Source organism: Cuculus canorus, chromosome 7, assembly GCF_017976375.1.
Source record: "Cuculus canorus isolate bCucCan1 chromosome 7, bCucCan1.pri, whole genome shotgun sequence".
NCBI classification, from domain to species: Eukaryota; Metazoa; Chordata; class Aves; order Cuculiformes; family Cuculidae; genus Cuculus; species Cuculus canorus.
Window position 1 is genome coordinate 5,443,229 of NC_071407.1, and position 13,023 is coordinate 5,456,251.

The following is a 13,023-nucleotide window of genomic DNA, read 5'->3' on the forward strand; positions in this document are numbered from 1 at the left end:
AACAGCCAGTAGTTCCTTACGGAAGATGCTCTTAGCTGTGGACTAGCTGTGGAATAGCTCACTGTTTAAAGCTTAGGGCATTCCCTTCCACTTTGCAGATATTTTAATATAATCCTGATATTTTTACCATTCTTTTATATTGTTTACAGTAACATTAATTTGACAATAAAAGAAGACTGTGCATTCTTGCACAATCTCCTGCTACATACGACACCCTGTTGCCTAGCACAGAATATTTAACTTAAAGACAGGCCTAAGTGAGAATTAAATGGTCTTTGTTCAGAAGTAAATTAAATTTGGTAGAGATACAAAGTTTTTCAGCAACTATTTTTGACTTACTGCTTTCCTGAAAGACTAAAGAATGAATGAGTTTGTGGAATTTCAGGTTGGACTTTTTTTAGTTGGGGAATGGTTCCCACTTAGTCTCGAGATATGCCAAGTATCACATCATTTGTTCATTGTCTCTAAGAATTGTTACTGTTCAGTGCATTTTAAACACTGTGGCTTGATCCAGAAAGCAGTGAATTAATTATCTGACTTCAAGGACATAAAGAATCTAAGACCTATTAATCTTCTTACCAAAACTGTCCATAGCAAGCCAGAATATGGATATAAATGGGAGAGTGTTCACGGATTTCTGCTAGTGCTGGGCTTGTACTGGCATTATTTCTTGTGTGATGGTATGCTTAGACATACAGGTAACAACGTGTCTGAAGAATTCATCCATCTGTCAGGTTACTCTAAGTCAGTTCAATGATCACCGGTAACTCTGGATGTTCATTATCTGGATAAAAGCCTGAATATCTCATATTCGCATAATCTGATAGGGCTATGTCATGTGAAAAAAACCTCTTTGAAGATTTCTATGACTTCCCTTTCCTGGACAGAGACTAGAAGTGAAAAAAAAATCCAACACTAAAAATAATATTTAAAACTATGAAATAAAGCTGGTGAAATCAATAGATACCAACAAATCTTTTGAGTGAGGATTTGTAGTAATTCTGATATAAATATAGCTGTTTGTATTTTACCCTCAGGCAGTAACTTGACCTTTTTGCTGTGCTTTCTACAAATGCATTGAATTAAGAATTCATTTATCAGTTAGGTAATTTCATAGATTCAACGTGTCAAGTTTTAATGACTATAAAAAGTATAAATAATATCCCAGATTAATTGAATAGGATGTAAATGGCTACTATTTTGGTGAAGAATAGGCTGCCACATCTTCTAATTATAAGTATTGTTCATTCACAGTATAGTTTAATAAGTTAGGGAATTTTTAAAAAGAATAATTTACATTGGAAATTGGGAGAAGTACGGAGAATCTCTCTTCTGATTAAAACCTGAATTCTTTTTACTATGTTGTAAGCACTGTGTGATCTGTTTTTGATTTGATAGGTGAAATATAAGCAAGGTTTTGAGGATACAAAGACTCACTTCCACCTGCCACTGGATATGATAAACTTGGTGCATGCCAGGAAAGCCCAGTCTTTGGTCAGTGAACAGGAATACAGACAGCTGCTACACCAGTACACTTCTTTGACTGATGATGTGAGATTGCAATGTGCCAAGAATGCGTACAAACTACAGAGTGAGGTAATTGCAAAACATCCCAGCGATATTTCCCTGTTGGGTCTGATGCAAGATCGTTCTGTTCCAAATCATGGCAGCTGATGGTATGTGTTTGAGCAGCAGCTGAGGGATAAACAATGGCTATTCCCCCTTGATTACATTCAGAAATGAGACATTTATCTCATTGGGCAGTTGTACAACATGTGTGATCATACCAGACTGAGAGATAAAGTATAGTAGTCTTTGGTGATCAGGCAGAGGGGCATTTGCTAGTGGAAATGATTGCAATTTTGGTGAAATACTCTTTCTTTGGTCTTGCTAACCGTGTAAACTCTTTATCAACTGGTATTTGAGTTGGTTTGTGTTTGGGTGAAATTGATGTGTCCTTCCACAAGAAAGAAAGATGCCTATTGTTAAAAATCTGATTTATAAGAGACTTGTAAACTCTGGCCCAAGACACAACCGTTGAAAATCTGAGAAGGATGAGGTTTTTCTCCCTAGGTAGTATTGAGTAAAATTAACTGGGTAATGCTTTACAAATTCAAGCCTAGGCTGCGTCTGTAGGCACAGTCCTGAACGAAGGTCTTTTAATTGATTACGTTGCCTCTGGAGACCTCAGGAGGGGCTGTATCTTAAAAAACAAGTTGGGCCCCAAAATGCAACTGTTTATCACTTTAACACTTCGGACCAACAGTCTTACAGGTAGCAGGCTGTGTTCAAGCAAGTGTAAACATCAAATGCCAGTTGTGTTGCTCTAACTTGGATGGAAACTCATCTAATCAGAGATTCTGAGGCAGGTGAAATGAAATGTCTGTTGCCAGCAACATAACTTAGTGTGCAGAATTTGACTTTCTTACCAGCTGGTGCTAATAGCGGGCAAAGAGTGAGGACCAAGCTCTAGCATTGTCCTCTCTTACCTTCTGACTCTCAAAGGATAGTTCCTGTACACAACACCATGATGTCTTTGAGTCTAGAGATAAGTACAGAACAGACGTGGATGGAAGAGAGGCTGATCCTGTTCAATTTTCATTATTAGTGGTTGGCAGGACCAAAATGCCTCATTAACAAAAGCTAGTTCTTCTCTCAGCAAGCAGTAGCAGTTTCCAGATGTCCAGCATGAAGGCAAATCTGTGCTTTACTAGTTGTTTGGTATTTATAGATCTTTTGGAGTAGAAAATAAGATGATCCTCACTCTTATCATCATCAAGTGATATAATACTTGTTGTACTGTATCTACCAGTAACTTAACGGTAACTTTTCAAAAAGTAATATTTATGGTGAGTCACTACTGGGTTTGGTGGTCTGAAAAATATTTTAATAAAGTCTGTACAGTGGGTTAGTGCTATTTTTCCGTGGTGTTCCCTGCTTATATTAGAACTATTCAGAACTGTTTAAAAGCAAGGGTATTTTTTCCACAATTCCACTCATTAAAAAGTTACCAGTTTCTATTTAAAAATATTTTCATACACTTTTCTGAACTGGTTTTATGTTATATGCATTTATAAATAAATAATATGTAGCTGTGATTCATGTATTATTTGTGAAGAAAATTCACGTATCTAGGAAAAGTTTTTTCAAGGTTACAAGTGGAAGTCAGGAGCCCAAGTATCATTCGATGTTTATGAGACTTAGCATTTCTCAGAATCTGGTGTCTGTACTATAGATCTGTCAGTGCTGTATGCACACAGTCACACACATAAACACGAGAACATAGGTTAATATATATGAACTCTCTGTGGTAGATACTAGTTTTAATGGATTCATTTGAATACCAATTTTGTGTATTTTTGGATGAATAAATAGCTGGCATCTCAAATGCAAACTTGTAATTACTTCTGCTTGGTTTTCCTTAGAATTTATACCGGTCTGATGTGAACTTTATGAGAGGAGTTGGATGTATTACTCCAGGGGCCCTCGAGATTGAAGGGAAGAAGAAAGCTTCTGAACTCATCAGCGAGGTAACAAAAGAGGGGTTTGATTTCTCCACTACAAACAAGAGTTTGCCAGATGTCTTTCTATTAAACTGGGCTGGCAAAGTGATTCACTGGGTAATCCTGGGCTCCCTCCCCTTGTGTTTGATCATTCAGTTCGTGTCCTAACTGCAGATGGGTAAACCTGATGGAGTTCAAGGTTTTGCAGACTCTGCTAACTGTTTTTGTTTTTTCTCCTGTGTTTCAGACCCTGGAGGTTGTGATTTGATGTTATTTATTCTAGATTTAAAATGAGCTTTTAAATTAAAAATAAGGCTGGGCCTTTCTCTAATCATACTGTACTTGCACTGTTTCTCCAAAATTAGACTGACCTGTGGAGCGCCCAATACATTAAACTGTCCTGCTGTTTGGTCTGTTTTTCACTTGCTGCTTTTCTGTGCTGGATTTGTATTTCCTTTGTTGTGTTCTCTTCTTACAGTCTTTCCTAGTTTAAAATCTTGGATCAATTGCCCATATTCACAAAGATGCAAAATTAAGAAAAATAAGAGTGCTCTTCCCAGTTTTATTCTAGTGACCGGATCCCTGCTTGCAGCAATCTTTCAGTTATTTTGCTCACAATTCTGATGCAGGACCACAGGCCAGGTGGAACCTCATTGTTCTCATAAAAAAGTTCAGTGGTTTTGTGCACACATTCTCTCTGGATTGGATTGCTTTTTGCCTTTATTGTAATTCCATTAGCCAGACACCAAGGAGTGAAATAACCTCATTACTGTACTCAACATAGCAGCGGCTTTTTCACTCTTTTTACACCATATTCCTTATTTACTTTTCATTTTCCCTATGAGACTTGAATGCATCAAATCCAGAGTAGCAAAAGGTAAATTAGTCTAATGGTTAATGGACACATACCCTTCGCAAAGTAGGGATTTTAAGCACAAGAAGTAATAGTAGACCACTCGTATAAGAAAAAGTCCCTTATCTGACAAGACAATTTAGTTATTCTGTTCGTTTTTCTTTGTGTGTGAACTCAGAGTAAATATCGTCAGCAGCCACATTCCTTCAAGTACACGTCGGTGACAGACTCTCCTGGCCTCCTTCATGCAAAATTCAGCAATATGATTGCTAATGAGGTAGGCTCTCCTAACGTGAATCAGAAAATATGCTTTTCAAAATGCAGCAGGCTAGGGATGGAGGAGCGGGAAAGAGAAAACCCTGTTCTGAAAGCAGAATGCATCAAAAAGAAAGCAAGCATCGCTCATTTGTGCTTTTTCACTGTTTGATCACGATATTATTTCCAAACATTTAATACTGGTTTTATTTCAATCTCTTTTTAAAAGTTCAATACTACCTATACAATAGAGTCTTCTTATTGGGGCTATTTTTATGAAACAAAGCCTCTAAAGATTAGTTCTGTGGGGGTTCTTGAGGGAGTTCATTTGCATAGTAGGGTCCATTTTAGAGGACTCATAAAGAATCACTTTCTAATTTTTGTGAAACAACACAAAACTAATAGGCAAATGATGAAAACAATCTGTAGTAACATAAGGAAAAATCCAAGCTAGAAAATATGATAAGTTTACCAGAAATGCTTGCCTTTTTATTTAACACATATTCATGGCACCCTTCATGTTCTTAGATCCACTTTTGGGCTGCTGGGAATATACCAATGCAAGGCTAAGGAGTAGTGGATTGGCATCGTGATAGGTGTATAAAAATTAATGGAAAAGCTTTTTATCCCCAGATATTAATTGCAATTGTGTTTTTTGATCTCTGTCCTAGCGCCTGTACAGAGCAGCAGGAGAAGATAGTCAGCATCACTATACACCAACACTGGGTCTGCCCGAGTTTACACGGGCAAGAATAAATGCAGCCATCCTCAGTGATGTAAGAATGTGTTCTTTACTTCTTATACTTATTTGGGGTGGAGGATGAATTATGTAGTGGCAAGGAAGTTGGATAGGTGGAGGACTTCTTAGATTCTGTTTATGCTTTCCCCGATTTGATTATAATGATATTTATCTCCATTAGCCTTTATACGCTTGTGAGTAAATTAAATCTACATAAAGAACGAGACATGTCTTGTCTGAGTTAGTAGGATTTCCCAAAGATAACTTAAAAAAAATATCCTTTGATTATGAAGAATGAGACTGTAATGCAGAATAACAAATGAAAGAGGGTTTCTTTGTTTGTTCCTTTGTGCATTTAAAAATGAAACAGCAATCTACATGTGACTTTCCTACTTTAGGCTAAATACAGGGAATCTTGGCATAATCTACGTGCTCAAGGCTACAAGCTGACAATGGAAGCACTCCCGTTCCAGACTGCCAGGGCCTCCAGAGAAATTGCCAGTGATGTGAGTTGAATGATTCAACCGTCCTTCTTGCCTAATATCTGTTAACTTCATGTAAAACAATGTCTAAAGCAGATTTTACTGAATTAAAGCAACTCCATAACCATGTGAGACAAGTGTGAGACAGAATATATTACTTATGAATGAGATTCTTTCTGTGAATTAAAAAAAAAAAAGAGGAGGAAGAATCACTGCTAATCGGGAACCAAGCTCAGTTAAACATCTTCCAGTGGGAAATAGATGGTGAATTAAAGTATTTGCAGACAGACGAATCCCAGGGTTTCTGCTTCTTTCCAGGCTTTCAGCTGGTCATATAATAAAGTGCCCACTAATTCCATCCACCCTGCTTTGAGGTGACTTTTGGAAGTGCTTAGTGCTCCTGAACTGAAATGATGTCATAAGAAGCTAAACGTTCTTTGCATCTCTGAAAATCAGGAGCTGCCTGTCTGGGTGGGAGGAGAAAATTAGTGGATGTTCCTGGAAATATGTGCTCCTTTAATTTCTTTTTAAGAACGCAAATCTTCTTATCCTTAAAAATATCCTCTCATTTGGATAGTTGTGAGCAAAACACTCAAACCTGGTGGTTTCCATTTCTCAGAAAGCCTAAGTTTTTCTCTTCCTCACAAAACATTTGATAAATTACAAGAAAAACTGACAATTAAACTAAATTTGGTAAAGAATTCTTAACTCTGTCCACTATTTAATTGGCTATTTTTTCTATAATGTGATAAAATATGAATATATTTCATGTGCGTTTGTTTTATGAAGCAACTACTTCTTGCTGAAGTTTGTAATGTATACTTAACCATATTTTGCAGAGTGCTTTTGGTTACAGCTTCAGATCTACCCTAAAGGGTAAAAGTCCATAATAGAATTACATCCAACAGATCTGAATTTGGCCCTTCATCTTGGAAGCACTTTATAAACATTAGCTACTGTAATTTAATCCCCACAACTCTCTTGTGTGGTAGATAAGTGTTATTATCCCATTTCCACTACATTATGAACTCTTCAGGGCCCAGGCCTTCCCTTTAAAGTTCCAAGCACCCTGTTGATGCTGTATAAATAATCATTATCATCATCATCATCACTATTTCACGGAGAGGATAAATGTAAGATCATAGGGAGAGTCATAGTCCCAGCTAACATGAGAATGAGGGGTTGCTGGTGCTCAGACTACCATCTTAGGCTTCTCAACATAGCTATTGAGCCAGGAAAACTGAATTTACTCCTTAAAATAGCTGGGTGGCATTTGCAAATCTGAAGGCTAAAGAGTGCATGATGTTTTCCTTTTGTATAGTTTTTTTTCTTCTGTCTTTTGTTTGCTTCTCTTATGTTCTCATTCCTAGCAAGGGGAATAAATTTCTGTGAGAGATAATAGAAGTACACAACGTAAGGTTAAACATGATCAATGCTTTGGGCTCATTCAGAGAATATATTGAGATGTGCTTAACTTAAATATTGTAATTTAACAATGTTGTGGTGTTTAAATTTGAAAGCAATGAGAGATTCAGCCAATTACTTTCTAGTGCTGCATGTGTTGGCTATTTTTATGGACAGTGTAGATGTTTCAGTGACTTATCCTAGGTTAATTAGCTAAAATAGCCTGTCTGAGTTTGGCACTTTTTCACTTTTACACTTTTTTTTTATTTTTAGTACCAATATAAATACAACTTTGTAATGGAGAGAGGAAAGCACATTGGTGCCAAGAGTATTCTGGATGACGCCAAGTTGCTGCATTGCTTGCACGCTGCCAAATTACAGAGTGAACAGGAGTACAGGAAGGGATCCCAGGAAGTCTGGTCTCACTTCCATCTGCCCATGGACATGGTGAATCTTGTCCATGCAAGGAAAGCCCAGGCCTTAGCAAGTGATCAAGATTATAGAAAGAGGCTCCATGACTTTACAGCTCTCCCAGAAGACATGAAGATGAAATGGGCCAAAAGAGCCCATGAGCTACAGAGTGAGGTAAAGACTTCCCTTGATCAATAAAAAAGCTTTGAGTGACTGGTATGAACTGTGTGTGTTAACACTGGTCAGTGTTTTTAGAGAAACCATTTGGAAAGCAAGCTATCCAATTGCTCCTCACAAATGGAATATCTCTGAATAAGAGGATCTTGTTAAGAACCTGTGGTCCATGTTGCTTATTGTAGAGCTGAAGGATGCACACAATTGTCTCTCAACTGTTTGGATCACAACCAGTCAATGGTTTGATAGCCACTGCTCTAAATGTGGAATTTTTTGAGTGGAGGTTATACGTTTAGAGTTTAATTTGGGATATATTAGAGGATCATTGTGCAAACAGAAATGGCCATATCAAATAACCAGTTCCTCAGATGCGTTCATGGAAATCGCTCATGCAAATGTAAGTTCAGACAAACTTTGATGACAAAAATGATAGAATCTCAGCATGGGCCACATCCATGCTCGCTTTGACTTAGCACATACACTTTTCAGGAACTAGACAGTGTCTGTCTGTCTGTGCTTTCAAGCAGATGTAATTATTGAGTGCAGGCATAAGGCTGCCTGCAGGCAGGTAGCTGTATTTTGACAGTTTTGGGTCCAGTGTCGTTATCTGCTCTGTAGCAAGAAGCTCTGTTCATGTGTTTTCTGTTTTGTAAGAGAAGACTCTATCATGCAGCAGGGAAGTGAAAAGGTTGTTCAGAAAGTTATACTAACTCTTAATAGGTCTTTAGAAGGCTGATCATATACTGAGCTCAGGATTTTGTTGTGAGACAAAGTGATGGGTTATTTATTGGATTTAGTCAGATCTGATAACAGATATTGCATCTATGGAAGTCAGATTAGTAATCAAAACACCAGAAAGCTTGTATCCTTCGCTCTTACTCAGCGTACTTGCTAGCTGTTATCCCAAACGTAATCTTCATTGACAGAATTTTTTTGGGGGTATTCTTGGGATGATATAGAAGCTGTTGCTAGATGCAATTCTTTGCCTTTCCAACACCCATTCCTGCCTTCTCCTGTAATGATTAACAGATGGCATAAAGGTAGTTAGATCCACGAAGGCAGGATGTATTTACTATTTACTGAAGTGTAATGGTAGCTCATGTGATAGAAAAGTGGCGTTTCCAGGGACTTGGTCTTTAGACACTTAACAGCATGTACTTCAGAGCTTGCCTACAAAGGAACAGGAAAGGAGATGAGTGAGAACCTCAGCACTTGGTTATTTGCTTTTAGACCCCACAATTTGGGAATCCAGAGAAATTTCTGAAGGCGGTTTTGTCTAGTACCCTTTCTGTCTAGTAGAGCACGCTTGAACTAGATGGCTGTTCTGTCCTTTTGCGTAAAAGGGGAGAAAACCCCTGAAAAAAATAGATGATTAGTTTAGTAACACAGTGAGCTACTGTCACTGTGAAGGAGAAGTCAGTGTTGGGATTGCGAAAAGCCAGTACTTTACTGGCTTTCACTTTTTATGGGGTCTGCCTTGTTTTCTTTATTGGATTAGGTGGTAGAGCAAGCCTTTAATGCGAGTAAAGAAAGAGCAATGTGTCCTCCCAGAAATGGGGTTAATGAGGAAGCATGCACCAGATAAAATAATTAGTATTCTTGACTTGAACTCACCTCAGAATTTTTTTTTAAAAGGGGTTCTTTTACGCCCAGTACAAACAGGTTATTACTTACTGCTTTGAGTCATACTAATTCACTCGTGAGGCCTTCTCTTGTAACTTGCATATGATACATTATTTAATTCCTGGTGGAACGAACAAATGCAAACAGTTTGGCTTTACGATGTGATATGTGCATGGCAAATGAAAAACCTCAAAATGTTAATATGAATCAGGGAGTCTTTTTAAAAAGCCTTAATAGCTGTGGATACAAAGCTGATAGCTAAGGATTTTCATTTTTAACAGCATCGCTATAAATCAGACCTGAACTTCATGAAAGGAGTTGGTTGGATGGCTCTGAGATCTCCGCAGATAGAAAGTGTAAAGAAGGCTGGAGAGCTCATCAGCGAGGTAACTGATAAATCTTTCATAGGGTAGCACGTCTGTAGGAATTGTTTACCATCAAGGCTCCTCGTTACATGACACTTACGAATGTAGCTTATCATTTCCTTTTGATGTGGGAGCCTGTTTATACAAGGTGTAAGTTACCAAGAAGCAGTACAGGAGATGCAAGTCCACTGTGTGACACCTGCTGAATATTTTCCATTCCGAATGAAACACAAGAGTATAAACAAAACATGCAGCAATAAATAAATGCAGTAAATCCCATTATGAAATTCTAAGCAGGTGGTTATGGAAGTGATATAGAAAGATACAGCGTTGACAACCCCACTGAAGGGGCATTTGCCTGCTCAGTATCACGCATTAATGGAGAAAAATTATGAACTGTCAAAAGTGTAGTGTTCAAAAGCTTTATGCATGTGAACTTTTAGTGGGAAGTTGCTCTTGCACACACACTAAAAAAGAAGTTTGGTGCCTGGGCACCACAGCAATGATACAGTGGCATCCCCATTCCCTTGGTTGAAAGAACAACTGAGACTAAGGCAGAACAGTATGTTTTTAATACTGTGGCTTCAGGAGGTGGCTTTTAAGTTTTACTCCAGTTGTTGCATGCTTGGAATTGTAATATATCATTAACAGAGGCATCCTATGGTTATTTTCCTTTGTTTGTTTTTGTTACCTCCTTCCCTTCTCAGGTGAAGTACCGTCAGAAGCCAGAAAGTTTGAAGTTCACTGCTGTGGTTGACTCTCCAGATCTGATCCATGCTAAAACCAGCTACCTCCAATGCAGTGAGGTAGGTTTCATTTTACTATAAGTGATCTTAACTTTTGTTGTACTATAATGCATAAAAGAATTTATCTCCACAATGCTTCCAGCATTCAATGACTTTTGACTCCACAGAGACTGTACAAGGCTGGAGATTCCGAAGCCAGGCACAGGTACACCCTGCCTCCAGATCATCCAGATTTTATCCGAGCCCGCCAGAATGCACTTCTCATGAGTGACGTAAGTGAGCCTTTTATTCTGAGGAGTTGACTTGGTAACTTTCAAGGAAAACAAACTTGCTTGGGAATGAAAAATTTCATGTATATGCAGTAGTCATGATCTCTGAGCCTGGAAAAGGCAGAGGCTGTGGACAGCCAAGGTATTGCTAGATTTGCGCTGGAAGGATCAGGAAAAGTCTGCTGATTTTTCTTTTGAGAATTGGTTCTTCCTTCTAGGGCAGGAAGCTATTATTAAAGATTTCACTCCTTCAGTATAGGTATGGTTAGTTACAAATTCGAATATTTTTACTTATGCTTGGGTGCAGGAGGAGGTAGAATCCTCTTTCCTTAACGATATAATCATGAAGCTGCAACAGTTGTGTTGAATTGATCCCTCAGGCACAGTTGTCATCAGCCTGGATGTAACTGAATCAGTGAGGGGCATTGGTTTAAAGGGATTTTGTTTTCACATTATCCCAGATAGAGGCACTCAGTCTATTCCTAATCTACTATTCCCCGATTAAATAGCTGTTGTCTTTTACTATAGGGTCAGAGTGACCTTAGCTTGTAAGAAGCTTTGAGTCTCTTGTTTGGCGATAGGTGCTCTATAGATGAAAGAAGCAAATAGCATTTACATTCTTTGACGAGACAGAGGAGAAGGTGAAAAGGCAATACAAATGAAAAGTCAGACCTAGACCTGTTAGCAGGGATGTACAGTAATGTTTGCGTTGCTTCTACCCAGGCTGTCTTGCAGGATTTCTGGCATCTCAATTTGCTTTCAAATTAAGCACCACCTAGCACTAAATTCACCAGTGAAACAAAAGAATATCTTTTGAAGTGGATTTTATGCTTGTTTTCATATGGGCACAAATTGCAGAAAGGATGACTCAAAGAAGGAAATCAAAATGAATAAAATCAGAAAGGGACAGCCAAACGTGTCAGCTGAAATACCGTGGAGGTGTAGCAGGACTTGCAGACGGGAAGCTATTTTAAGAAAGTTACTAATGGAAGAAGAACCAAATCTAGAGCAATTTCTCTTCAGAATGTAAATGTATTTCACATCCTCAAAGTCATATTAAATATGTTAGAACCGGCAGTTATTCCATATGAGTTAATGAAGCCACGTGTGGCTGGGAATATAGACAGGGATCGTTTGAAAAGCTTGGAATAACTAGTATTGAAATTATGATGCCACAAAACCCAAGACACCGCAAATGGATGCATCAAAAGAGAGAATAAGGGCAATATCAATGCAATATTGATGTGACTGATGCATCACAGTTTCTAATAGAAATTAAATCACATCAAAAACAACCATATTCAAGTACAAAAGGAAACCCTGGTGGCACTTTTCAGATGAGGCATTTTATCATCATGGTGAATAGAAAAGAAGTTGAAGTGCTATAGAACTGGATCAAAACCTTGGAGATGGTATGATGACTTTTGATACAAATAAGCCCAGTAGGATAAAACATTTATTATTGCAGTTATGGGACTGCGTTTAAGAAACTGCAGGGGGAAATGACTGTTTTGTTCTTTTCTTTTCAACACAGAAATTGTATAAAACATCTTGGGAACAGACAAGGGCATCTGGCTATGATTTTAGGATTGATGCCATCCCATTCCAGACAGCAAAGGCTTCGAGAGAGATTGCAAGTGATGTAAGAATTGCTCTGTTTCAAACACTTCACAACCCTCTTCCCATGCCTACCCCACCCCATAAAAATGGGTGAATTCTGATGTAAGTGAACCTTGTTCTGGTTTGGGAAAACTCGTGACCCAGTGAGACCAAATGCCAGTTGAGTGGAAAGTTTTCCAACTAAAAGCTCCCGTTAAAGATGCCAAATAACAGGCTGCTCTGTTTCACTTCAAGGCCTTATTCTTGGGAAAGAGGCATATTCTGATGTAGTTAAATAAAATAAGTACCAGGCTATGAATAGTTAAAGCATGGTATAGAATAAAGTGGGTCACCTTTGAACATGGAAGTCCACAGCTGGTCTGAAGAAGAAGGAGCTTCATTGCTTGAGCTGCGTATTAGGTGCAGCCAAGAGTGCAACAATAAGAGGACCTCTGATTGATTGCTTTTGAGAGATGAATGTTTTGGGCTCCTGAAGTCTTTCCATTCCTTAGCGCAATTAGCACAAAGGGCATTCTTCTAAAGTGTCTTGTTAGATTATGAGATATAGTTTGATATCAAACAACCCCTTGGTCTTTGTGC

The 13,023-nt window shown here is 38.3% G+C and overlaps 1 protein-coding gene across 2 annotated transcripts in view; it reads left to right on the forward strand.

Annotated features, from left to right (window-relative positions):
- The window catches only part of NRAP (nebulin related anchoring protein), a 53,091-nt gene that overhangs the window by 37,005 nt on the left and 3,063 nt on the right, over positions 1-13,023 (forward strand). For both annotated transcript variants that reach the window (XM_054071881.1, XM_009570577.2), the window contains 10 exons: positions 1,399-1,596; positions 3,426-3,530; positions 4,535-4,633; positions 5,283-5,387; positions 5,749-5,856; positions 7,510-7,821; positions 9,726-9,830; positions 10,517-10,615; positions 10,723-10,827; positions 12,359-12,466. In XM_054071881.1, coding sequence (XP_053927856.1) covers positions 1,399-1,596; positions 3,426-3,530; positions 4,535-4,633; positions 5,283-5,387; positions 5,749-5,856; positions 7,510-7,821; positions 9,726-9,830; positions 10,517-10,615; positions 10,723-10,827; positions 12,359-12,466 — 1,344 coding nt within the window. The remainder of the gene's footprint in view (positions 1-1,398; positions 1,597-3,425; positions 3,531-4,534; positions 4,634-5,282; positions 5,388-5,748; positions 5,857-7,509; positions 7,822-9,725; positions 9,831-10,516; positions 10,616-10,722; positions 10,828-12,358; positions 12,467-13,023) is intronic.